This window comes from Equus quagga, unplaced genomic scaffold (genome assembly GCF_021613505.1).
Source record: "Equus quagga isolate Etosha38 unplaced genomic scaffold, UCLA_HA_Equagga_1.0 72357_RagTag, whole genome shotgun sequence".
NCBI lineage: Eukaryota > Metazoa > Chordata > Mammalia > Perissodactyla > Equidae > Equus > Equus quagga.
This window is the reverse complement of record NW_025802411.1, coordinates 1-27,778: the sequence shown is the minus strand read 5'-3', so window position 1 is coordinate 27,778 and position 27,778 is coordinate 1. Positions and strand designations below refer to the sequence as shown.

Genomic DNA, 27,778 nt, shown 5'->3' with positions numbered 1-27,778 from the left:
GTTTTCTATCCAGGAGAAGATTTTTCCAGACAAAATTCAAAAGTTTTGAAGCGAAAACATGCTGGTATGTTTAAGGACTCTCAGAAGATTATAGTCAGCTATTTTGAATAGCTTAGGCTATTAGCATTTTCAAAATTCTAGGATTCTACAAAAAGCTTGTAAGGAAATCTATATAATGGAAAACTTTTTTCATCTCATCTTATTTGGGGTGGTGGATTTTTTGCTGGGTCCTTTACAATAGTCAGATTTCAGATGAGGGGTCAAAATACCGATTGAAAATGTGGTAATTTGATTCATTAAGCAATTAAATCACGTACCACCTAATCTTTTAAATAGATCATTAATAGGAGTGATGTTCAAGCAACATGATCTGGTCAAAGACAAACTTCTGAAAAGAAAGTGTCCAACGAGAAAAAAGGTAGGGGTGTTAGCAATTATTATAAGCTCTGATGTTGCCGCAACAATGCTTTAGTAATTGCCGAAAGCATTTAATTTCATGGTTCCCGCAGCAGGGCAGTCTGCAATGCCCACGTACGTGAGAACCACTCGGTCGATGACTCAAAGAGCGAAGCAGACCTCGGGGGCAGGCGCCGCCAGTGCAGCCTCCGCGGGAGCAGCCTCCGCCGCGCCGGCCACGCGAGCGGCACGTGGTGAGAACTGTTCCTTCATCAGTGGCTGAAGTAGAATGCTCTGGTCCCTGAGGTTTTTCGTGTTCAGTTTTTAAAGTCATCGTGTACTTCTCTGAGTTGGCGAGCAGGAAACGGGAGATTCCAGGTCCCGAAGACAGGTTCAGTGCCCCACCATCCAGTTAGCACACAGTGGGCGCTCAAGCGGTGGAGTATGTGCATCGGTGGGCAGCGCCACAAAGTGAAGATTAATGGCCCCAGTAAATTACAGCCCATTTGTTTGGTGGAATACAGTGTAGCGTTTAAGAACGATCCTGTGAAAGACACTTCATGACATGGTTCAGGATATATTAAGTGGGCAAAGAAAACAGGTCAAATTCTGAACAGTATGATCACAATTCTAAAATATGTATGTGAATATGTGAACATAGGAAAAAAACTGGAAAAGCATACCCTGAAGTGTCAGCAGTGATGATTTCTGAATAATGTCATCTTGAGTGATTTTTATTTATTTTTTGAGGAAGATTAGCCCTGAGCTAACATCTGCCGCTAATCCTCCTGCTTTTTGCTGAGGAAGAGTGGCTCAGAGCTAACATCCGTGCCCATCTTCCTCTGCTTTATATGTGGGACACCCGCCACAGCATGGTTTTGACAAGCAGTGGGTAGGTCCGCACCAGGATCTGAACGCCTGGGCTGCCAAAGCAGCAGTGTGTACTTACCTGCTGCGCAGCGGGGCCTGCCCCTCTGGGGTGATTTTTTTTTTTGCATTGTTTTTGTGCTTTTCTTTTCCTGATTTTCTATAATAAATATGCATTTGATAGTCAGAGGCAAAAGGTAAAATACATTAGCACCTTTTGTTTTGAAAACAGATATCCTATACTTGGCAGGAAGTTATATCTGTTTTTATCGTTTTTAAATAGGATATTTTAAAATGACTTTTAATCATAAAATCCTATAAGGCATAGATTCGTATTGTTGCCTTTTTGTCTTTCCCAAATTACCTAGTACTTTTTTATTTTTTTGAGGAAGATTGGCCTTGAGCTAACATCTGTGCCCATCTTCCTCTAGTTTATATGTGGGACACCTGCCACAGCATGGCTTGATAAGCAGTGCATAGGTCCATGCCCAGGATCTGAACCAGCAAACCCTGGGCCACTGAAGTGGAGTGTATGAACTCAGCTGCTATGCCACCGGACCGGCTCCTTACCTAGTACTTTTAACGCAGAATTTTCTATCTAGTCAAAATGGATCTGTTATGTCATTTTTATTTTAGATAATGAAACAGAAAGAAAAGTACCCAATCAAGGAAGGCGTGCCGAAAAGATCGAAGAAGAACCAGGCAAGGTAGAGTGTAAGTATCTGTTTATTTCTAGACATTTGGAAAATCTCATTGCGATTTTCATGAAGCTGAAATTAAGCTTACAGAACTGCTTCAAGAGGGTAACCTCCACGTGTGTGAAAACCTCTTGAAGCACAAGGAAGCATCAAGAGGGTTTACTGTTAGGGTTTATGAGGTGTCTCATCTTCAAAACCTTATAGGTAGAGAATGTGTAGTTTGGTTAACAGAAGAGAGAAAATAAAAACACAGCTGACGGAAACCTTTATGTGAGCATCGGCTAGGAGACGGGTGCAGTGGGTGAAATGCGTTGACTCTGGATTCAGCTAGGCCTGAGTTTGCCTATTGTCTCACTTCCAATTGGCTATATAATCTTGGGGAAGTTATGAGTTTGTTCTCCCAGCTGTAACATGTAATATCTACATAGAGTAGTTTCAAGAATTAAATCACCTGACGTTTCTGACAGCATCTAGCGTAGTGCCTGGTAGAGTCTTCAAAAAGAGCCACCATTTCAAGGACCCAGTCCCTTAATTTATAATCCATGCTACAATTCCTTAGCCTTAAAAAAAAAAAAAAAAACAAGGTTATGCCAAAGCGTAAGAAACCTGGCTAGATTCTTACCAAAAATCAGACATAGATCCTCCAAGGAAGGCAGTACAGGGTAATCTTCACAGGCGAGCAGCTGGACCTCACAGCTCCTCCCTCAAGGTTGGTTTTCTCCTTAAGGATTATCGCTAGTGTCTACCTTTGCAGCCACACAGGCCTCAGGGACAGTGTTACCCTTAAACTCTCGTCCGAGTAGAAATACTCTGCTTTCAATTCATATCTCATTAAAACTCAGAAACGTAGAAACCTCTAAAAATTCTGTTGAAATGGGTGGGTTAAATTGGCAAAGGTGGTCGAAAGGTACAAACTCCCAGTTATAAAATAAGTAAGTAGAGAATGTAATGTACTGCATGGTGACTACAGTTAATAATGTTGTATATTTGAAAGTTGCTAAGAGTAGATCTTAAAAGTTCTCATTACAAGAAAACAAAATTCGTAACTGTGCATGGTGATGGATGTTAACTAAACTTACTGGGGTGATCACTGCACAATATACAAATATTGAATCATTATGTTGTATACCTGAAACTAATGTAATGTTGTATGCCAATTATATTGCAGTAAAAAAATACCAAATAACAAATTGACTTGAAAAAGAAAATACGCTTCACATTTTATATGGTTAATCTTACTGTGTCACATTGAAAAATGGTTTTGCTCATATGATAAAGTTATTTATAATAATCCAAAGTTATTAAAAAAAAGGATTTTGTCCTTGACAATAGTAGTAATCCAATAAACATTGCATTTCTGATTCTCAAACCTTTGTAATTATCAACATAATTTAAGTAAAAAGATATGTATTTGTTAGGTGAGTGAATTTTTCCACCTTAGTTTTCACATATTTTAATTTTTGGTAATACCTAAAACCTATTATATAGTTTTTTTTTAATATGGATTGGTTCTCCCTCTTTCTGGACCATAGCAATGGTTTTTGTAGCTGGTCTTCTGACTCCATGTAAACATTTAATTGTATTTGTTTTTGTTTCTTAAATTATGTACATGGGACATATCTCTTAACTTTCACATTTTCGGGCCTAAAACATTGGGGGAATATATCCCCAGAAGAGAGACTCTCACTCTGTTCTGTTTATTCACATCCAGGTCGTTTCTTTTAAAGTTGATAGTGAAGTAAATACTTTGGAATCACAAATCAGTGTGACAAACGGAAGGGATCCAGATGGAGTCTTATCAAAAGTGGAAACGTTACGTAAGACAAATCCTGCAAAAATGAAAGGGAGGCCATCCTTCGCACCAGTAGATTTTCTGTTTCGGCCGCCAGATGGTCTGAAGAGCTGTGACGTAACACCTAGGACTCCAACAAGTACCGCTACTTTGACAGCCAGTTACAGCTGCATCTCTTTAAAAACAGAAGTGTAAGAATGAGATGTTATTAATGAATTCCTTGCTGAGATGCATGACGAATGCCTTTCTTAGATTTGGCCTGTGCTTTTTAAGTTATTTAGTTAGTATACTATGTTCATTATAAATCATGAAAATTTGACCTTTCCAAAAAATTTTTCAGAAGGCTACAATAATGTATTTGACAGGTTTGATATTTTCTGTGCATTATTATTTTCATGATTCAATTTGATTTTTTTTTTGCTTTTAAGAAGTGACTTAATTGTAACACTTAGAAATAAATTTTTAGAAAGAAGAAATTGCTATACTGTAATTCAGACATGGTTTGGATTTTTTTGTTTGTCTTTTTTTTACTGAGTATTACTTTATAAAAGCTATCTCAAAAGACAAAATGATTAACCTGTAAAGTGGGGAGAAAAAATCAGTTTGAATCTTTAAAAGAAATGGCAAGGTTGCTTTCCAAAGGCCGGCTGGCGGCAGATTGACTGAGAACTGCTCTGCGGCATCTGAGACTCCTAAGTGTGTATGTCCAGTTGAGAGGTCTTCGCATCTGTGGATCTCATCGCAGGGAGCAGAGACGGGCCTTCCCACTGGAGGTGTTTACGGTTTTCCCCTCCAGATTAGACACGTTTTAAAAAACAAACATATTTCTATTTTATCCCATGTTTTTATAAAACAACATAATTTTGAAATCCTTCAATGAGATATATGGGGTTCATGTTTCATGAAGTGTATTTTTGCTCTTGTTTAGTGATGAGGCTCCAGAAGTAACAAAAGAAATGTTGGCACGCAAAAGTAAAACTTCAGTACATTAAGATTCCGATGAATTACGACGTCCTTTGAGTTCTCTGACAGTTGAGAGCACAGGTATGGTATTTTCATGAATTTTTTACTTGTTTCTCTGGGTTATGATTTATCAGAGATCATTTTGAGCCCTTTTCACCATATGTCTCACCATGTAGCTCAGGGTGTGATCTCAGGGTCAGAAGAAATGGAAAAGCATGGGGAGGGCTATCTGGAGACAGAGCTGGAATGAGGACTACAGACTGAGAGGGGGACCGAAATGTAAATTTGAAGAGATGAAGAACATTGAGCGACACTGTAAAAGGAGATCTGATGAATGAAATCATTGAAGCAGAAATAAAATTTTATTTAAATTTTAAATTTATTTAAAAATTTCAATTTCAATGTTGAAAAAATTGAAGGATTTAAGGAATTTGTCTTGTGGGGGATGTCATAGGAGTTGCTGCTTTGAAATGTATATGTAATGTTTTCTTTAATCTATAGATCGTGTCTTAAATAAAAATGAAACTACTACTGAAAATTTACGTTGCTTTCCAATAAAAGAAGTCCCAACACTTGAAATAGATGAGGATCAGACATCTCAGCAGCGACATGTGCTGCATTTCAGGTCTGTGCATTTGTTCCCAGTGTAAGCATTTTGTATTAATGTCTAGACATTTAAAACCAAAATTAAACTATTTTAACCTTAATATAATACGTAGATGAATTAGGAGGAAACTGACATTGAGTGGTTTTTATTTATCTTTTAAATTAAATTTTTTTCCATGGCTAGTACATTCTTGTGGTTCCTAACTTAAAAGATAGAAAGAGGTACAAGTGAGAAACCCTTTTTCCAACTGTGCTCCCAACCCTACAGTTCGAACCTTCCACAGAGGCAAGTGTTACTCATTTCTTGTGAATTTTTCCAGAGATACATAATGCATATGTAGATAAACATTTTTTAAATGTAAACAGTAGTATACTATTCTCTTTTCATTTAATGTTAAATGGAGGAGATATTCCATTTTAGTACCTTAAGAACTTTCTCATGCTGTTTTTTTGTGTGTTTTAATGGCCGCATAGTATCCAATTGTATGGATACACCACGATTTACTTAGTAGGCCCCTATTCTGGTTGTTTCCATTGAGTTCAGTCTGGTAGTATTACTGTCAAGCCTGCAAAGAACAAGCTTGGATGCTTTTCAATCCTCTCCTGTGCAAATATATAAAGACCTCAATTTACATTCCCTCAGCAAAATATGGGAGTTCCTATTTTATCATACCTTTTCTTTTTCTCAAACAAAGAAACTAAGTTAATGTTTATTTTGTAAAAGAAGGATAGAGGGAGATGATTGGAGGCTCCTTGGCCCACTAAATCATGAAATAGGATTATGTTTCTCCAACTATGAAGACTGAAAATTAGAGTTCCTGTTTGGGAACCTAAATGCCATGTCACCTAAATGCCTTGGACACAGATCAGAGGACTGCATCTGGAGAAAGGCCCCAACGCTCCGCATCACACAGGAAGTGATGACATACTATGTCCTTTAGTGCATGTAGCAAGAAAATTCTCACACATTTCCCAATGCAGTCCTAACCACTTTTTTGGTCTTTGACAATCAAATAGAGGAGAAATATTACCTTCCTATAGTTTTAATACTCATTTGTTCTATCCTGAATGAGTATATTTCAGAGCCACTTCAGTTGTTTGTAGAACATAAGGTTTTACAATTGTAAGGGATTTTAAAGATGAGCTAGTCCACTGTGTTGTTGGACTGAGACATTGAGATAATAAGCAGTTTACCCAACTAAATAATGTCGGATCTAAGCCAAGTCTCCTCTCTCATTAATTAAGTTCTCATTAGATGTAAACAGCTAAATTTTTCTTCTAAGAAAAAAACCATCCTCAGTTTCTCCTGCTAAGATGCTTTTTATAAAGAGACAGATTCAATTTATCTTGGGCCGGGGTTTCTCGCCTGGCACTACTGACACTCAGATTGGATAATTGTTGTTGTGGGGCCGTCCTCTGCATCGCAGGATGTTGTGTAACATCCCAGACCAGTAGCACTCCTCTGGTTTGTGACAAAGGTGCTCTAGACACTGCCAGATGTCCCCTGGGGGGCAAAATTGACCCGTGTTGAGAACTACTGCGCTTGGACAAGCAAAACCTACTGATTAGAATCTGTGAGGCCCTGACACTGTAATTCCAGACTTACAGGGTTTAGCTTCAACTTACTCTGGGGAGTTGGGTTGGTCTTAGTTCCATGGGCAATACCAGAACCAAAGACAGAACTCAGGCATGTCTGGTTCTTTCTGTTTCATCTGTGATAAATAAGAACAGAAAGAACTAGAAATATTAGCTTGGAGAGTGGCTCTTGGCATTAACCATCCACATAAGTTTTAGGTGTAGAAAGATGGACATATATAGGATATCAACTTGTATTTATGGATTTTAATATATCACAGTTCATAAAATAAGCATCAGCTCTGGAAAATTACTATTGTACAAGTGTCATATTGCTAATACTTAGATATTAGTTTGAGAAACATTTGTAAAACTGAAACATATGTCATAATTTTAGAAAGATTCTCCGATATGAAAGAGAGGAATTAATACTGACCGACTGCCTTGAGTGGGAAAGGAAGCTTGAAGCATATATTCCAAATAAAGGGGAGGGAACATTTATGTTTTTTGTCTTAGCTTTGTTTATTTTATTTTATTTATTTATTTAGGAAGATCGGCCCTGAGCTAACATCTGTTGTCAATCTTCCTCTTTTTTTTTTTTTCCCTCTCCCCAGAGCCCTGACATATAGCTGTATATCCTAGTTGCAGGTCATTCTAGTTCTTCTACGTGGGATGCCAGCACAGCATGGCCTGATGAGCGGTGTGTAGGTCCGGGCCCAGGATCTGAACCAGCGAACCCTGGGCCGCTGAAGGTGAGTGCATGGACCCAACCACTTGGCCACCAGGCTGGCTCTGCATTGCTTATTTTAATATGTCTACATTTATCTGAAACAAAAATCTAGTGTTGCCGAACTTTATAGTTTTGTTAATCAAAATAGCAAGACTTTTCATTTCTCAACATACGTTCACTAGTATCTCTGTGCTAAAATGGTAGATGACTTATAAGGTGTAAGCAATTAGAATGCTAGCCATCATTCCTGGGAGTTAAACGTCTGCCTATTTTATTGTTAGATTTTTTTATGACTTTTTGAGTGACATCTATATCTAGTATTGTTTAATTATGCAAAATATTTTCTGAATGAAAATTACCTAAATAAATATGGAACCAATTTTCTGATATTTCCTTAATCTTATTTGGAGAAGCTTTTTAGAAAAAATCATTTGTGTCCTGAGTGAAGGCCTTAGATGCTGATGTACAGTGAGTTGTTTGAGGTTGAATTCTTGTAAAATACAAGGTGAGCAGAATGCTGTTTACTATGTAGCAACATATATGAGAATGAATATGGCTACGTTTTAGTGGGAACAGAAGCAGACAGTCAATGCTCAGTATTTGTATGACAAAGTTTTGTAGTCGATGTTTTTTTGTTTTGCTTTAAGGTAAGAGTTTGATTCTGGAAGCCCCAGGATATTTGGGGTGAGGTCGTCTTATCAGCTGGCTGACTTGCAACCAAGGTCCTGTTTTGTTCTCTAGCTTTTAAAAATCTCATCTTTCCCTTAGCAGAAGATCTTATTCCCCTCGCAGTTGGTCAAAAAAGACTCCTTAAGGCAGAAATATTCAAACAGTTTGAAGAACTGGTGGACAATTTGGAATACAAACAAAGCGAAAAGGATACCACCTGTGCAGACCTGGATGGATTCTGGGACATGGCCAGCTTTCAGGTTTGTGGTCAGGATTTGGAATGGATTAACTTTCGAGTAGCATGTTTTTGGAAGTGAGGCAACAGTAGTAAAATGGGAGTAGTAGAGGCTGCTTAGGTATCTGTAGTATTAAATGAGATATTAGCCCCTTTACAAACTGTAAAGCACTGTCTAAATTTTATGGCTGCTGTCCCCTCCTCCCGCATACTGTCAGGATAATTTCTATCAGGGTTGGAAATTGAGATTCTATTCAGCTGTTGCCTAGTCTGTGATTATTCCACATGTGAGAAAATGAGGACGAGTCTTCAGTAGCTGGGTCCATCCAGCAGTTATTGTCCCTGCTGTGTGCCAGGCATTGGACGAGGAGCTGACAAATAAGGCACATTCTCTACCCCAGAGGAGTTTATAGTTTTATCAGCATCAGACATAGCACGTCATTCCAATCTGGTGTAGAAAGTGCTGATAGAGGCAGTTACTAGGAAGATCAGTGAAGGTTGGGAGGAGATGACACTTTCTGGCTTTTTGAGCTTATTTTAGAAATAAGCATATAAAATACTATTTCAAGAACCAGTGGCCAAGAACTGTGAGACATTTGCAGATAGCCCGAAACCTGGAAGAAGGAGCCGCAGCAGCACAGGAAGGAAGCTGTCTGGATGAGGCCGTGGGCTGATCCAGGAGAAGGAACTTTAAAAGCAAGTGTTAATATGCTCAAAGAGACCAGGCATTTTTTCTGCCAAATAAGAACAGCTATGAAAAAAAGAACATTCAGAGAACGACAACAGAGCTCTTTGAAGTTAAAAACTATAAGAGCAGAAATGTAAGATTCACTAGAAAGATGGAATATGAAGCTGAGATCTCCCATAAATTAGAGCAAAAAGAGAGAGAAAATAGGAGAGACTAGATAAGAATATTAAGGGGACCAGTCTAGGAAGTATAATATCCAAATAATAGGAATTCCAGAAAAAGAGAACAGAAAAAATAGCGGAGAGGAAATGATCAATGAAATAGTTTGACATTTTTCGAGAAGTGGAGGACCTGAATTCCAGATTGAAGGAGCCCATTGAGTGCCTAGCACTGTGAGTCAGAGTAGACGCACACCAATGCACAATGAAATATAATTGTACAACTCTTGGGATGAGGAGAGACATCTAGAAACTTCCAGAGAGCAAAACAAGTTTCATCCAAAGGGTCAAAAATCAGAATAGCCCTAGATTTCTCAACATCGACATCGAAAGCTGGGAGAACAATGGCCTCAAACTTCTCAGGGAAAAGAGCACTCAGCCTGGCGTTGTATACCCAGCCAGTCACGCTTGAGGGTGGAAAGGCATGTTTCAGACACACACAGTCTGAAACTTTACCTCCCATGCACCCTTTCTCAGGAAATTGAAAACGGCCCTCACAAAAATGAGGGAGTAAGCCAAGAAAGGGGAAGGAGCTGGGACAGATCCCCAAAAAGTCTAAGGGAATTGTGGCTGAGGTGAGTAAAGAGGGTGGGCAGTGGGCTTAGGAAGCAGCCATTCAGTTCAGACTGGAGCAGGAGGCTGGGGCTCGGCAAGATGCTGTCTCTGAGGCTGAACGGAATAGAATACCCGATTGGTTCGCTTTTCTAGTTGTATTAAGAGGGGATTTATACACACTGTGCCGAGTTTAGAGGCAAATTGATGATAGATACATTTAAAAACTAAGCAAACAAAAAGCAAAGCAATGATGAAGTCTAGAGAAAAATGTGAAGAAACACAATATCCTGGTAATAATATGGCCCAGAAGTGAATAGTGTTTATGGAGTCAGAATAATGTCAGCATTACTTTATGACCAGTTGACATAATAATGAGTTGGTTCACTAGCATCCTTCAATGGTGACCAAATAATTTTGTCTTTCTTAGTATCATAATTATTTTATGGATTTAAAAGTATTTGTGTTGGCATCGTTTACAGTCATTATCTTTAGTGATGCTCATTTCCCAGCTTTGGCCAGTGGGAGCCTCTTCAAATTGGCTCCTGGGGCTTTTATTTATTTTGGAGCTGTACTGAGAATAAATAATCTACGTATTATAAAATTTGCCCATTCTAAGTGTAAAAGTCAATGATGTTTAGTAAATTTACAGAGTTGTGCAACCATCGCTGCAATCCAAACTTAGAACATTTTCATCACCACAGAAAGATGCCTCTTGCCTGTTTTCAGTCAGTTCCCATTGCCACTCCCAGTCCCAAGCAACCACGAGTCTCCTTACTGTCTCTGTAGATTTGCCTTTTCCGAACGTTTCATTCTCAGTAGAATCACCCAATATGTGGTCTTTTGGATGTGGCTTCTTTCCCTCGGCGTGGTGTCTCTGCGGTTCCTCCGTGTTGCAGGGCATGCCTGTACTTTGTTCCTTTCATGGCTGAGTAGCAGTTCATGGAGACATCACTCTTTATTCTCCAGTTGACGGACATATAGGCTGTTTCCACTATTTCACAATTACGAATAATCTATGAATATTCACTTACAAATCTTCATATGGGCATGTTTTCTTTCGCTTGGGAAGATATGGCTGGATCATGTGGTAGATTTGTGTTTAACTTTTTAAGAAACTGCCAAACTGCTTTCCAAAGTGATAACACCCTTTCATGTGCCCAACAGGGGTGTGTGAGAGCTCCTGTTGCTCCATATCCTCACCAGTGCTTGCTCCTGTCTCTCTCAGTAGAGCCATCCTGTGGGGTTTGAACTGTCTTATTGTAGATTTGATTCGTGTTTCCCTAATGAGTAATGATGATCATCATCTTTTCATGTGCTTATTAGACATTCATATGTCTTCTTCGGTGAAATATCTATTCAAATCTTTTTGCCCATTTTTAATTGGGTTTGTCTTTTTATTATTGAGTTGTAAGTGTTCTTTGTATATTCTGGATACAAGTCCTTTATCAGAAATATTTGCAAATATTTCCTCCCAGTGTGTGGCTTGTTCTTTAGTTTTCTTAGTGGTATCTTTTGAAATGCAGATGTTTTTAATTTTGATGAAGTTCAGTTTATCAATTTTTTTTAATGTTGTGATTTTGGCATTATTTCCAAGAACTCTTTTTGCCTAACCATAGGTCACAAAGATTTTATCTTATATTTTCTTCTGAAAGTTTTATCTCTTTCACTTAGGTCTGTGCCCATTTAGAATTCATTTTTTTTTAAAAATTAAGTTGTGATCAATTAATTTTGCTAGGAAAGGTTTGCCCTGAGCAAATCTGTTGCCAGTCTTCCTCTCTTTTTTCTCCTCCCCAAAGCCCCGGTACATAATTGTATATTCTAGTTGTAAGACCTACTAGTTCTTCTGTGTGAGCTGCCACCACAGCATGGCTACTACTAGGCAAGTGGTGTGGTTCCACACCTGGGAACCGAACCTGGGCTGCCAAAGCAGAGCATACCGAACTTTGACCAGGGCTGGCTCTGGAGTTCATTTTTGTGTATGGTGTAGGAAAGAGGCCAAATTCATGTTTTTTCTTGCAGATATCCACTTTTCCCAGTACTGTTTGTTGAAAAAAACTATCCTTTCCTCATTGAATTGCATTGGCACTTTTGTTAAAAATCAATTAGTCATAAGTGTAATCCTGAGTCTTTTTGACATTTAATTTTTTAGAGAGAGGGAGATTGAGAGTACCTATTTGTATAAATGCATAGTACGGAGACTCAAAGCATATTTACCCAACTGTTGACAGTGGTTACCACTTGGAGGAGATTGGAAATACCAGAAGGATGGGGATCATATATTCCCATCCTCCTAGTATGTATATTATTTGAATCCTTTAAAATGAGATTGTGTCAGGGTCAGCCTAGTGGTATAGTGGTTCAATTTGGCACACTCCACTTCATTGGCCCAGGGTTTGTGGGTTCCGATCCCAGGTATGGACCTACACCATTCATCAAGCCATGCTGTGGCGGTGACCCACATACAAAATAGAGGAAGATTGGGACAGATGTTAGCTCAGGGCTAGGCTTCCTCAAGCAAAAAAGAAGAGGATTGGTAACACATGTTAGGTCAGAGCCGATCTTCCTCACCAAAGAAATAAAAATAAAATGAGATTGCATCAAGAGAAAGAGAAGGCAAGCTACAGACTGGGGGAAAATTTTGCAAAAGACCTATCTGATAAAGGACTGTTTTCTAAAATATACAAAGAACTCTTAAAACTCAACAATGATGAAACAAACAACCTGATTAAAAAAATGGGCAAAAGGGGGCTGGCCCAGTGGCCAAGTGGTTAAGTTTGCGCACTCCACTGCAGGCATCCCAGTGTTTTGTTGGTTCAAGTCCTGGGCGTGGACACGGCACTGCTCATCAAACCATGCTGAGGCGGCATCCCACACACCCCTACTAGAAGGACCCACAACGAAGAATATGCAACTATGTACCAGGGGACTTTGGGGAGAAAAAGGAAAAAAATAAAATCTTTAAAAAAAAATGGGCAAAAGACCTGAACAGACACTTGATCAAAGAAGACAGATGAATGGCAAGTAAGTGTATGAAAAGATAAGATGCTCAACATCATACGCCCTTAGAGAATTGCCAGTTAAAAGTACGATGAGACACCAGTACACACTTATTAGAATGGCAAAGATCCAAACCGCTGACAGCACCGGATGCTGGTGAGGATGTGGAGCAACAGGAGCGCTCATTCATCGCTGGTGGGGGTGCAAAATGGAGCAGCCACTTTGGAAGACAGTTTGGCAGTTTCTTACAAAACTAAACAGAGTCTTACCATATGATGCTGCAGTCACGCTCCTTGGTGTTTACCCAAATGAGCTGAAAACCTGTGTCCACACAAACATGTGCACACAAAAGTTTATAGCGGCTTTGTTCATAATTGCCAAGACTTGGAAGCAACAAATATGCTCCTCAGTAGGAGAAGGGATAAATAAACTGTAAAAAAAAAACAACAAGAACAACAAAAGGGAGAGAGATTGTGTTCACACTGTATAATTTAGGATATCTCTCCTACCATTTTAGTCATCAAAATAATTTAGGAGAGTTATTCACATATGACATCCTTTATGTAGATTTTTGAGGTTTATAACATAAAATAACAATGAGGAATTTTACCATAAGAAGTGATTTCAATACTAAATTGAAAACGACAGTCTAAATTTATGTCACCAGTCCCAGTCGTCAATTTTTTGGAAACTTTTGTTCATTAGTTTGTGAATTTAATATGGTTAGCATTAATCTGATAAACTTGTGCTTTATTAACAGATACAGGATCTGCGCCACAAATTCAACAGTCTCACCAAACTTGAGGAGTGTGGAGGGGAGAAAGCCTGCAGTACGAGCAAAGATGTGTTTCAGGTAAATTTGTGGATTTCTAATATAGACTCTTTTACTTTAATGAATTTAAGCTTTAGAAACATTTAGCTTCAGGTTTTTCATCATTTCACAAAACGTGTCATCTATTACTTACAATGTCCTGATTGTCTTCAAAGAGTGAGGAAAGGTCAACACAAAATTCAGGATGTTCATTTCTTGGGTGGGGATGTGGGGGCTGAGATTGGATTTGGTCCCCCTGAGAGCTTCTGAGTTGCTAAGCAGTGGTATGTACCAGTGTGTTTTATTCTTTAGACTGTACCCAACCATTGTTTTGTAGTAATAATAACAGTAGTAAATAATTTATATAATGCTTAGTATGTGCCAACTATGCTTCCCAGGCCCTCACACACATTGACTCAGTTAATCCTCACAACAGTCCTGTGAGGTGGGTGCCGTTATCCTCGGGTGGGGAATCTGAGGCCAGGAAGACTCGAGCACGTGCCCAGGGTGGAGCTGGGTTTCTCACTCCAGAACCCATGTTCTTAACCCACAGGCTATGCCATCTCTGCTTTCTATACTCTTGTGCGTGATGTATTTCAAAATGAAGGAACTTTTTAAGGAGAAAAGAGGAACAATGACTCTTAGACTCTCTCTCTTCTTCCCAAATTTTATCATGGAAAAGTTCCTATTTTCTCTGTAAAATTGGCTTTGTTGACATGATAGATTCCATTCTTATCTATTTGTAGTAATTTTTTTCCTAAAATATTTTAACTCCAAGCTTTTGGTTCAGATTGCTACTTCTCAAGCCACCTTGGAGCCCTGTCACTTTTTCTTTTAGATTTTAGAAAAACGCCTCTGGTTGTAAAATCAGGTTTCTAATCTGGTACTTTATTATGCTGTGTAATCTAAATAAAAACTCTGTTTTGAATTCTGTCTTAGGAGTTTAAGATGTTAGAGTCTTAAAGGATTATTGTAGGATTATTTTACTAATGAAGTCTCCTTATTTTACTAATGAAGTAATGTCTTAGTAAGACATTGGTTATGTCTTACTAATGACAAAGGCCCTGAGGACAGTGACGAGATTGACTGAATGAATTTCAAGTCTGTTAAGCAGGAAGGATGCTGGGACATTTGGACCTCCTGTGGGCATTTTTTATCTGGTGCTTAGTCCTGGGAACATAACACCACCAGCGACGCAGACAATGGCTGTGTCAAGATAGCATTATATCAGAGCCTTGTAATTCTGCCCCTTACCACCAGTGTTTCTCTCCTACTTTATTTTATTTTATTTTATTTTTGGATTTAGTTGATTTTATTTACAGCTTGTTTTTTTACATTTCAGAGCATTACACAATTACATTTTCTCATTTTCTGACCTGCAAACAGATACCTTAAATGAAAATATTTTTTAAAAATTATCAAATTAGGTACATCCAAAATGCAACAATTACACATATGACAATTAATTCATAAAGTGTAATTTACTAGGACGTATCCTAGGAATTTAGAAACAGCCAGTCAGGAAATCTGACCAAATTCAGCAATCGACTATTTACATATCCAAAGACAAAGCTATCTAAACTCCCAACCCAGAAGTTTGAAAGTTTTTGTTAAATAACCATTGGACGAAAGAGAGAGAGTGATGATTCAAACCTAGCCAGCTGTGACAGTCTCGATCTCAAATACTGGGCTAGGTACCCAGTCTGCAACTGAATAGCAAGCATCTCAGTTTTTCAGACACCTATGCACCATTCTTGCACCATTATGCACATAGAAAGGCTAAGTGTTCGTTAATTAAAAAGCAAGTAGTCATTAAATATCCACACTATTCCCCCCAGCTCACCAGCCCTTACTGCAATCCCGAATATGCAACCTGTGTCACATAGTGACAGGCTATATTATATATATATATGTACGTGTCTGTATATATATATACACACATACACACAGTACTAGGTACAAATGGCAATTAACAGTCCCTGCAAAAATTCATTTTCAGTTGAGGCTATGGCTCCTCTGCCTTGGGATGGTTTTAGACGTCAAAACTCAAAAATACTGCTAAAATCTCACTTCCTTAAGACAAAATTTGATTGCTTCTTCAGTTTAAGCTTCTCAGTCTAAAAATGGCTATAAGGTAAGTATAAAAAAAAGCAGCCAGCTGAGTGCAATTTCTCTCTCCAATTTGGCCAGGCTATTTCATAGAAGTTACTCCTAACTAAATTAGGAGATCTGTGGCGCCTTCCAATGGTTCTTGCCTACCTTCCTGTCCATGTTCACGTTTCAAACGGTGTCAACAGAGCCCGCACTTCAGGGGTCAGCTGCTTGGCAGCCTTAGCTGCCTCTGTGATAGCCTTGCGATACAGGCTCTTTCTCTTCTTATTAAAGCATGACTGGAAGTTTTCTAAAAAGGGGGAGAGTTGCGAAAGAGCAAGGAAAGATGTTGTTGGAGACCCAAACCATGAAATACGGGCCTCCTGTCGAACTAAAAGGCCGTTATCTTTCCAGCTCACAGTTATAGTAAGAATACGGGCTGGCCACCAAAGGAAGCCATATATCTTGGCCCAAACAATGTCCCCTACACATATGATCCTGCCATCTGGTGTGACACATTTAGAGACGTTTTTGGAAAAGACTTTCATTTTCAAGGAATTACTGAGCTTTTTCTCTTCCTTTGAAGAGGAGGAAGTGAAGGAGGTGGAAGGTGCGTGCATACTGCCTGGAGGAAAATCAAAGCTTTCAGAAGAACTACACTCAGAGTTGGAGGATTTCAGCTCATCCGTGCTATCAATGCTACACACTGACACACTGGAAGAGTCAGATTTCTTTTGATTTAGGGTCATGTAAACAGAGATATTGCTTTTGCTGCCCTCTTTGCCCAGTGTCTGTGGTTCCTCCTACTCACCAGGCACAAGCACTTCGTTTGTGTCCTGAACCGCACAGCTGGCCTCTTCAGGGCCGTCTGAGGGGCTCTGATTTTCTGAAGGGGCCTCACCTGCTGAGCGGGTAGAGGTGCAGCGAGCCTGGGGCTTGGGTGCCATCTTGCCACTCCGCATTTTCTCAAGTCCTGTCTTCAGAGAGGAGTCATTTTCTTCATTCCTGTACCTTTGTGGTTTTAAACGAACCCGGGGTGGAAGGGAACCTGAGCTAGGCTTCTGATAGCGGCGTGTGAAAGGGACTTTTGAATGTGCATTTTTGGACGTAGAGGTTTCACTTTGCTTCTTTTGTGCCTTTTCTTTGGCAATTTTCAACACTTCTCGAGCTTTTGCATGATCCATGTTCTTACTCTGGAGCACTTTTTTGGTACTTAACTGAGCTTCTGATGTGTTGGCCTGAGCAGAAGCTTTGACTACTCTGCCTCTGCTGTGAGCAATATTTGAAACCTGAACCACAGCGTTTCTTTTCTGGCTTTCATTTTGGTTTTTCCCATCCACTTTATGGTCAGTTTTCAGTGTTTTGTTCACAGTAGTTACGCTTTCATTTCTCCGTTTTTTATCTTCGTATTTAGAAGAGTCACTTGCACTACTGCCTTTTCTAATTTCCTTTTTTTCAGCAACAACACTGTTTTTACATTTGTCACACAGGACTTGCCGGGGCCGTAGTTTAATAGCATTCATTATTGAAGTAGGTTCTTCCCTGTACATCTTTCGTTTGGGTCGCTTAATTTTCCGTGGAGGTGGCTGAGGTATCGATTGGTTATATGTGTCCCTGATAAACAAAGGGGGAGGATAAGGTGCTCCTTCGTGGAAGAGAGGAGGTGGTTTGGAAGTCCATAGGCTTTCAGCCAAGCTCGGCTGGGGAGGCAGGACAGGAGGGGGATCCCCAGGAACAGCACCACTCACTTCTCGCTGGACTTCTGTCCCTTCTTGGAATGTGTTACTTTGAAGCTGCATAGCTTCGGGTTTATCCTTCTATTCCCTTTTGGGAAATACTGTCACAGGGGTCCCACGGGGCCCAAACCATCAGAGTGTGTGCTGCTGCAGGAAACAGAATGGAGAGCCGTGAAAGGGAGTCTCTGCACTTCCTATCTTTTGGACAGATCCATGAGGACCCCCGGGAAGAGCTTCTCCCCGAGGCGGAACGACACGACGAGCGCGTCCTCAATGACGGGGTGCAGCGTGACCCGCACCTCCGAGCGGGGATGAGTTGCGACAGCTCGGAGTCCCGCCCGCCGGCGGCACGAGCGCGGGGCTGCGGGCTGGGGCCGCGGCGGCTCCGGGCGCTCCTCGGGGGCCGGGGGCTCTCGGGCGGCGGGCAGGGGAAGGCGGGGGTCGGGCCTTCCTGAGCGCGGCTGCCGCGGCTCCAGCACCCGGCGGGCGGGCAGCTTCTCCTCGGCCTCCAGCCCCGGCCCCGCCGCCTCCGGGCTGCGGGCGAGCTCCCCCGGCGGCGGCGGCGGCTCGGCCTGAGGAGAGGACTGCTGGCCGTCGGCCTCGCCGTCAGGCACCGAGGCTTCAGTGGCCGTGACCGGGAGGGGATCCGTGCCGGCCTCGCTGCGGGGACGGGCTCCATCTCCGGCTCAGCCTCCCCGGGGGACGCAGCAGGCGCTGCCGCCATTTCTTCCTGGCTTCTTCCTCCTCCTGGTCCTCTCCTACTTTACTTTATAGGCCACTGTTAAGATTACTGAACAAGTAAGATCAAACTAATCTTTTATCTGTACTTTGAAACCATTCCCTCAGACCTCTTATTCATTGACCTCTCCTCCCATCAGTTAGCCTCGTTCTCTAGTTTCCATCAGTTTTTAGACATGTTGAGGGGTCTTGTCTTTGTTTACATTAAATGACAACAGCCTAGACTAACTCCTTGAGGGCAGGAACTTTGTCCTTTACCTTTGACCCCCAGCACGTTTAGCACATACTAGGAACTTGATAAGTATAAGACGGATGTGTGAAATATTTCAGGTATGCTTTATTTTTATTATAAGATGGTAACGAGTTGCTTTAGTAAATGTCATAATTTCTCTTTGTAGGACAAATTTGTTTCAGGTATAGCGAGTGAACCAAAACAGGATGGTGCTGGGATCGCAGATGGGGGTCGCCTCGCTGCTGTGAAGAAGGCAGTGAGAGAGAGGATGCAGCCGGGAGAGCGTGCTGAGGCCGTGGGCTCTGCGGTGCCGAAGGAAGTTGATCATATAATGTTTGACGCTGGATCTTTTAGAATCGAAAGTCCCGTTAAATCGTTCTCAGGTTAGTTTTTCTGCTGAGACTGCTTAAGAAAAGTATTTGGGTTGGATGGGAGCTTGTACAGCAGGTGAAAAAATTTTCACAGGAAGTGATGTAAGCTGTGATTTCTGGAAAATAGACCACATCCTCACCCCCAAACACTTACAGATTTCATTTGATGGATGGGATTAGATTACTTGAAGTGACAAATCTCCTGAAGTTGCTTTTCTGTGTTTGCTAAATGACTTCACTTCTGTTATTAGCCCCTAACCCCACGGTCCTGGGAGAAAGGTCACAGGTCCCAAGAGGGAAGGGAGATGATGAGGAGTGAGGTGATTTCCTTCAGGTTGGTGCCAGGCTGGATGAGAATTTCAGATGCAAAGGAAGCTTAGGCACCAAACCATCACACTTCTCTGGCTGTGCTTAAAAAATGATGCTTATGGAAGTTGGGTTTGGTTTTATTTTCATTTGTATCAAAACTTTTGCCCAGAACTTTTGAAACAGTAAATGTGCTAATTTCAAAATATTCCAAGGAAATCAGCTGAGGTAGACCCTGGTTGTGGTAGACCTATTAAAAATCGACAACAGGGGCTGGGCCTTCCTGGTGGCATAGTGGCTGGGCTTGTGCACTATGCTTCGGTGGCCCAGGGTTTGCAGGTTTGAAACCTGGGCACAGACCTACACACTGTTCATCAAGCCACGCTGCAGTGGTATCCCATATACAAAATGGAGGAAGATTGCCACAGATGTTGGCTCAGCGGCCATCTTCCTCACCAAAAAAAAAAAAAAATCAACAGCAGATACTAATCCATGTTGGATATAAGTAGCGTTTTACAGTAGACCAAACTATTTGGGATCCTTCATTGTTTGTGAAGACTCAGAATTAGAGAAATTCCCTGAAGTTTTATTAGTTCTCCTCCTTTTCAACACACATCGTCAAACCTTTCTTCCAAATGACCAATTTTTCTTCCCTAATGCCTACTCCTACCTGCTTTGTTGTGATTGTCATGCATTAGGAAAGGGCTCTTGCGTTTCTGTTATAATATAGCGTGTGATAGTTCTGCCTCCTCTCTTCTGCTGCTCTGTGGTGCTCTTCTGGCTGGTGCCTAACGCAAAATAAACATCACCTTGGCCGGACATTTCATGTTCCCCAGCTGGGTTCTTCATTGAGATTCTTTTGGGCACCTTTAATGTTACAAGCATGAGATTTGCTTGGAGAAGCCCCTTTTTATGCTGAAATAAAGGATGAGAATTTTGAAAAACTGTTATAGCATAAGATGACCTATATTTTTGTCTTAGCATTTGATATATGGAACTTGTCATATCTTTCAAAGCTTTGTCCATTTCTAATAACCCTTGACTGTGAGAATATTTAAAAAGTTAAAAATTCTTTTTTTTCAGCAGTATTTGATAATAAAAATCTCATGACTGAATGCCATCTTCTTGATTCAGTAAGTTTTCCAACTTAATCTGAAAAGTTTTTATATTCTAGACTTGTTTTATAAAATGAATATTACTCAGTTTTTAATTGAAATGCAGTTTAAAATTTACATCTTATTTTTTTACTCTGAAATCCATTTGTTATTCATTTTTATCAAAATGGGAACAAAATTTCATGTTTACATACTTTAAAATATAGTTTGTTTTAGTATTAAGCTCTGAAGGTGTATTTCCTTATGTGACTTATGTGTCAAATGTGCTGTGACAAGTCGGTTGAGTACATGAATATCTAACATGTGGCCCGGGTTATGCAGGTGTTTCTAAGTGATGCAGGAAAGTGTAAGGCAAGGTTTCCACCCATCTGAAGCATGCACTCGGGGACACGATGTCTAGCCTAGCTTCAGGTGTCATTGGCTGTTTTCGTTCTAATTTGCTTAGATTACTCTAATTATGTTCTATTTTATTTGGAAGCCCCCAGCCTTTACTTTTGGTGACCTCTTGCCTCTAACTCCAGCTCCAGCATCAGCCCTCTGGGCAGCCTTCCCGTGGACGCTCTCGTCTCTCCCGTGTTGCCTCATGTCCAGGCACAGCTGCACACGTTTAATCTCTTATGAGGAGAGGGATGTGAATGTGTTATGTTCCTAAAGCATGTTGTAACTTCAGGGCTCCATTTCCCTGGTCCACCCTCTGCCCCTCTCAGGCAGAGCGTCTGCCTCGTGTTCAGGGCCGCTGGCACGGGCACGATGCAGCAGTGCTGTCTTGCCCACTGAGTGTTTGCTGCCCTGGTTTTCTGCCCCTCCACGTGGTTGTAGTTCAGCGATCTGGGGTAGACCTGTGCCAGGTCATTTTAATTTGTAGCCCGGCTGAAACTCTGGTGTAAAGCCTTACCTTGAAATTTTCCAGGGCAATTGCTAAAATGGCTCAGGGAATGGCCTTGGTTTGTTGATCTTTGATTTCAGAATGTAAACAATTCATTATGGCAAGTGTGGGATCAAACAGCAGCAGCTGTTGTTAACCTCATGAAGCCTGGCCAATGCTTGGCTTCCTGAAACCACCAGTTCCTTCAGGACCTCTGTTATCTTGGCTTTCATTGGCTCTCAAAGATGCCTTCTTGGTGTTCAGGCTTCTGGGTGGCCTGGTGTCTCTGGGGCAGAAAGAAGTGTGTTACTGTGACCCACACTCTGGTCCTTCTTGGTTCCAGCTGCCTTTAATCGCAGGCTGACACCAGAGGGTCAGGCATTTCGGCATAAGGCCCATTTATAGAAACTTGACTTCATCTTGTTCCTAGATCTGAACTCAGAATGGTAGGTTCTGATAATATATGATCTTATAAGTAAATCTGGAAGCTAATGAATCACAATATTCTGTTTTTCATATATTAGTAATATGATTACAAGTACTTCACAGTTATCTATACATTATCTTGCTGATAAATCTTAGTACCTTATAATTTACTCTCCTTATGAATTCTTTTCTACTTCTGTATATATTAGAATTTTGATTTTTTGATATATTTTTTGTTGGTCCCCCCTGTCCATTTCACACCCAAATTATGACTTGCTCCATGGCATCATTTAAGCCTGAACTGGGGCTTGAGGGGGAACAGAGGAAAGGATCCCACAGGATCCGACTAGTAAAAGGCATATTAAGTGCGGCTCTATGGGTTAGGATTTGTGGACTCTACATAAGTGGCTGAAGATGTGGCCTCAGTTTTATTCATTCTGCATGTGCTGCTGAGTCTATTTACATGTTAGTCACCCTTTCAATGAAAAAAGCTATAGTTTTGACATTATATCTGCTAGAAAGTAGCATAATCATTATGTTAATAATTTATTAGGTACAAAAATGTTATGTTATTCATTAATCCACTATTAACTTGCAATGTTGCAGACTAAGTTGGTGAAACTTGAATGTTACTTTAGTGACTTCTCTGACTTTGTTCTCTAGCCACGCCCGGGGTGCAGTGATCCCTTCACGCAGGTGGAGAAGTGACAGGACCACACCAGGCACGCTTCCTTTGGTGGGGGCTTAATTGCCTTTTCACCTCGAACGCCTCCTAATGTAAATCAACCAGAAGAACTATGAATTAGAAAAAGCAAAACATTTGTCATAATCTCCATGCTGCAGTGTATTCTTCGAATACTGAAAAGTTAAAGAATATGGATTCATGTTCATGTATATAGTGTTATGTAATGTCTTAATTGTTAATATTTACTATCATGTGTTTTAGATATGACACTGTTTTTCAGGGGAAGTGGGGATATTTTTTACTTTATGCAGAATAAAAAAATGCACTGTGCCTAGCCTCTCTTGTTTAAAATGTTTTAAGCTTAGGGCCGGCCCCATGGCCAAGGGGTTAAGTTCGTGCACTACTCTGCGGTGGCCCAGGGTTTCACTCATTTGGACATGGCACCGCTCATCAAGCCACGCTGAGGTGGTGTCCCATGTGCCACAACTAGAAGGACCACAACCAAAAATATACAACTATGTAACAGGGGGATTTGGGGAGAAATAGCGAAAGAAGAAAAAAACATTGGCAACTGAGATAACAACTGTTGACAATCTTTAAAAAAAAAAAACAAAACTTTAAGCTAAGTATATTCACAGCTTATGAACATTCTTCAGTTTAATCAAAATATGTTAAACTTTGACAGGAATATTTACATCCTTTCATACGCTATTCTTAGTTTGAACTCTTAAATTTGCTGGTGTTGAGCAGCTTTGCAGGCTGCATTTTCCAGGTGTACTGCGTTTCTTTAGATGAGCTATCTGGATTCTGAACTCAGTTTACATGCTGCTGTTTCAAATGGTCAAATTATTAGAGGTGCCCATTAAAGTTTTTCCTTTTTCCTTTTTCCTTTGACATAACTGACAACCTTTGAAGGAAATGCCTTCTTCCTCTGAAGAGAATTATATCAGTCACGATGGGTTTGAAATGTTCTTTTATAAGACTCACCTATGAGATTGTAGAAGGCAGGACCGTCAGAATAACGGAGCACCAAGAAGACTCGGAGCAGCTGAAGCTTGTGATCAGACCTGGGTCCAGTTGTCTGTGTCAGCAAATGGGCTGAGGGTTGGAGGTGTTGACCAAACAAGCAGGAACTTGATGGATAACCCCTCAAGATTAGGGGTTTGCAAACAAGAAAAGAAAACGCATCCACTTCTGTTGTCAAAGGAAAGTGTGTTCGGCTTGTGGGGGAGACGGTGTTTATTATCAAGTCCATGTGAGCAGTTGGGAGGCTGTGTGAGGAATGTTCCCAGAATGCCTAGTGTTACCCGAGATTAAGGTAGCTTTTAATCATTAAGTTTGTCAAGGAATAATTCAAGCAAGACGTGCAGAACAAAGAAATATATATAGAAGTTAGGGTTTACTAAGGGTGCAGAGCCAGGAACATGTAAAAGAGGTGAGTACAAAGTAACAATATGCAACATAAGATAATATTTGCCCTCGAGGATAAAGTAGATGAGAGTAAGACAGAGTCTGTAAGCAAGGTTTTTCTCTGTGGTAGGTTTAATAAGATCTACTACTGAATCGTTCAGAAAGCTTTTGGCTGTTAAGTAGCAGTAAAATGAACTCAAACTGGCTTAACAGTAAGTCATCAGGATGATTCGAGGCACTTAAGTATCAACAGCTCAGTGATGGCATCAAGGTCCACATTCGGTTCGTAGTTCATTTGGTCACCCTCGGTGTCGGCTTCTCCAAGGCGGGGTCCTTTCGGGGTCATAAGATGGCTGTGGGTGGTCAGCAGAGCTTTGCCTTTCCCTTTGGTTGGGCCAACTGATGCCACTTGCCCATCTGCAGATCAACAGGAGTCAGTAGGGGATAGGAAACGGGGAATAAATGGGAAGGCAGCCATCAGTGTCTCCTACAACTAGAAAGAGTGTTCCTGGGCTATTGGACTCTAGAATCATGAGGCATGAGAAAACTCTTTAAAGACCAAATGGAAGGAAACTGCTTGAGTAGAACAAGAGCCTTTCCAAAATCAAAAAGAAAGGGCATTTCCATTTATTGAAGACCTACTACATGACGACCCCTTTGCAAACAATATTTAGCAACCACAGTAACCCTACAAAAGATGTACTATACTGCCCATTTTATAGACAAAGGAACCGAGGCTCAGAGGAGTTATTTTGTGTAAACATAGTTCCCTCTTTTCTCCAAAGCTTATGTTCTTCCATTTAACCATAGGAGAAGGGCGGTCCAGACCAGATGTTAGGTTAAGGGATTTATGTACTTTTTACACTGTGCTGTGATGCGCCGCCCAATCCCTCTGAAGGACTGAGGAATGAACTCCTCTAGTCATCGGAAGCGCAGACAGCCCGCAGTCAGTTATCATCCCATGTGAGAACGGCCTCAGGTGAAGACAGACCCTTCACCCACGTTTCCGCCCTGTTTCCCAGGTGGCCGGTACTTGTTGACTAGAGTTCAGCTATAAGGACCTGTCCCCCTCTTGACTACTCTAAAGGATCGTCCCAGCTTCAGCTCCCCTGCAGGGTGGGCTGAGGCATCCATGCCCCATGTCCTCCTCTGCCCAATCCTGTACCTTCTTGTCCCTATAGCAGTTGATCACAAGAGCGCTCCCTCATAAACCACTTGCATTCTGATCTCTTTGCTTCCCGGGGAAACCAGCCTGTGACAATGAGCAATTTAAAGTACTTGAGAAGATGGTATTGTAGAGACAATAATAGATACAATAATATTTTGGTTTTCTATAAAATGAAGTCGTGTGACCACAACCTAGTTTTGAAATTTTATTATTCTTTGGGCTTGCTGGGAGAAAGGAAGGGCAGAAAGGCATAGTTAAGAATGTTGACAATGGGAACTATTAAACTTTTGAATCTGATATACGTTTAATTAAGAAATGATTTTTTTCCCCTCTACAAATTTAGAGATTTCATAAAAACCAAGAAAACCTATGGGGAGATAGTCTCATGTCGGTCTCCAATACTGATTTGAAAGCAGTGAAGTATAGTTTAGAGACAAAATAGGATTTAAAAGGATTCAAAAGAAATAGAATGCTAACAGTAATTGCCTATGGGTCAAGGGTCATCTATGGGTAAACTCTTTCTGCTTTTCTCATCTCCTGAATATATTTTATTTCCTGAAGTAAGAAAATGGGAGAATGATTTCCTTGTGGCATCTCCTGGTTTTTATGAAACCCAGGAAGAGAGAGGTTAATTTTGGGATAGTATTTACTTCTATTTCTTGTCTTAAAAAATATTTTAGGAAGTATAGAAAGCTTTGGGAGACTCCAACACAGTATTAATATTGCTACATATTTCTTTTTCCATTGTGCATTATTGAAAATCAATGCACATATGATTAAATGACATATGAAGACAGGTAACTCTTACAGTATTTATTAAATGGATGATTTACAAGTAGGACATTGATGAATAGAGGTAAAACTTTTCACTCATAGTGTACATAAACCCTTTAAATGTGCAAAGTTTACATTCAATTTCACTTTTTTAAAAAGCATCTGCCCCTTTAAGATTATATCATAGTATGCAAAGCACTGGTGACATTTATGTCACCAGAAATTCACAGTTTGCTGACTTCTCTGAGATTTCTCTTCCGATGATTGTACTGCAATAAGTGAGCATCTCTGACTGCAACCTTGAAGTGGTGAGCTTCAACCAGCACTTGTATCTGAAATGGCACATACACAGAACTGTTAGAAATGCCCACTAATTTCAAAACCAGTCTGCCTGAGCTCAGGATGCCCAATGTTCCATCTTTAAGATCATTTGTGGAACTGACTAAAGTGCAGAAAGAGTAACTTTACAGCAAAAATAAACTCTAGATTATTTAAAGATTTACACAAAACAAAATGATAAAATTGTTAGAAAAAATATATAGTTGAAGCCATAAAGGAAAACATTAATAAAAACATAAAGTTTACATTAAAACAAGTTTTTTTATGGTCTAAAACACATAAAAGTAAAAAATAAACACAAAAGTAGGACATCCTTAATAGAGTGGCAAATGTCATGAAGCTCTGTAATAACCAGTTTGGGCAAGAGCAGGGAAAACACACTCTTCCAGGAGCTCGTGGATGCATTAATCCTCACATCCTTCAGAAGGAGCACTTTGGCAATGTCTTCTCTACATTTTAAACATGTCTATTCTTTGAATAAAATTGTTCTTCTAGGGAGCAAAGATTTATAAGGATAGTTATTACAGTATTTCAGTAAAATAAATAAATTAACCTTCCCAGGTTTTATTTGTTTGGAATTTTCCATATTCCGAATTTTCATCAATAGAGCACCGGCTGAATTATCACATATATAAACAATGACATACCATTGGGTAACAATGTTCAGGAGGAAAAGACGTCCACCAGATGTAGAATAGGGTCCCTCCGCTCCCTGCCCTCGAGGAGCTTACAGTCGAGCTGTTTTTTTGTCCACTCTACAGCCAACCACGGCCCAACAGGGAGGGCCTAGGAAATATTTCTTGAAGCAGCACTTAAAAACAGAAAGTGTGCTGTGTGTCGTAGACAATACTGGAAAGATATTCACCAACTTGCAACTTTTGTGAGGAGGGTGGAAGGGATGAAGGATGGAGGACTTTTTAGCCACTTTGAAAATGTATAATTTTTTTCATAAAACAGGCATGTATTCATTTTAGAATTAAAAAAAAGATTTTAGTTTTGACTGCCGTGCCAACTATGTTGATTTAAGGAAGCAAGTTTCAGTCCAACTGCACCGTAAAGACTTTCTGCCTTTTTTTAATTAAGGATGATATTTTTCTCATTTCCAGAAGAGCTTAAACTCAGAGTGGTGGCCGCAAGCACGACAGCCACTCCTGGCCCTGTTCCAGCCTGCAGTGTCTGGTCCCCTGGGATGGGGAGGAGATGTCCTAGTTAGGTGTCTCAGGAGAGCTGATAAAAATTCATTTCAAGTGCATTGTGGTTTTGAGCGAGTCCCATGAGCAACAGACATTTTCAATATCTCATAGTAGCAATAACTTACTTTGGTTTACCACTTTCAAATGGGAAAACTGCCTGTCTTTCTTCCTTTTCCCAGATATTATCCAGCTTTGTAATGCAAACAATGACTCTCCTGTTGTTCTCACTGAAGCGCGGGTTAAAGTGGAAGGCGACATCATGCCCTCTCCTGAAATCTCAAGCAAGCCTGTTTTAAACCAAAGACCAGAGTCAGTAAAATGATTCAAGCTGTGCATTTGTATCAAGTGAAGAACATGCAATTTTCTAAAAAGCAACTCATTGTATAAATACAGGATGATTTTCTAAACAGAAAACACACTGGACGTACATTAGGCCAAGGACTGGATGTAACACAGAAGCATCTGAAAGGAAGCAAGACAACGTGCTGAGTTTTTTGCCTCGTTGTCTTGGTCACGTCATTCTAGTCAG

General features: G+C 40.5%; 1 protein-coding gene, 1 long non-coding RNA gene and 1 pseudogene across 2 annotated transcripts; 1 reads left to right on the top strand and 2 right to left on the bottom strand.

Annotated features, from left to right (window-relative positions):
- Positions 1-553: 553 nt before the first annotated feature.
- On the top strand, positions 554-22,651 carry LOC124234169 (disks large-associated protein 5-like). The gene is made up of 12 exons (XM_046651414.1): positions 554-650; positions 1,900-1,970; positions 3,673-3,944; positions 4,682-4,736; positions 4,911-5,031; positions 5,218-5,345; positions 7,299-7,381; positions 8,394-8,556; positions 13,750-13,842; positions 18,764-18,980; positions 20,358-20,407; positions 22,344-22,651. The coding sequence occupies exons 1-12, from the start codon at positions 554-556 to the stop codon at positions 22,386-22,388; spliced, it is 1,395 nt and encodes a 464-aa protein (XP_046507370.1). The 3' UTR covers positions 22,389-22,651.
- LOC124234168 (PWWP domain-containing protein 2A-like) lies at positions 15,881-18,771 on the bottom strand (annotated as a pseudogene).
- A 3,090-nt stretch (positions 22,652-25,741) lies between the features above and the next one.
- On the bottom strand, positions 25,742-27,739 carry LOC124234170 (uncharacterized). Its single transcript, XR_006887238.1, has 2 exons — positions 27,375-27,739; positions 25,742-26,049 (listed from the first exon to the last, which is right to left on the bottom strand). It is a non-coding gene; the product is annotated as an uncharacterized LOC124234170 (long non-coding RNA).
- Positions 27,740-27,778: the final 39 nt, after the last annotated feature.

Bases quoted from the DNA above. Each gene is read 5' to 3' on its own strand.
- LOC124234169 (XM_046651414.1), top strand. From the start codon at position 554: ATGACTCAAAGAGCGAAGCAGACCTCGGGGGCAGGCGCCGCCAGTGCA. The intron at 3,945-4,681 runs GTAAGAATGAGA...GCTCTTGTTTAG, and splicing joins ATCTCTTTAAAAACAGAAGT to TGATGAGGCTCCAGAAGTAA. The intron at 5,032-5,217 runs GTAAAAGGAGAT...TTTAATCTATAG, and splicing joins GAAGAACATTGAGCGACACT to ATCGTGTCTTAAATAAAAAT.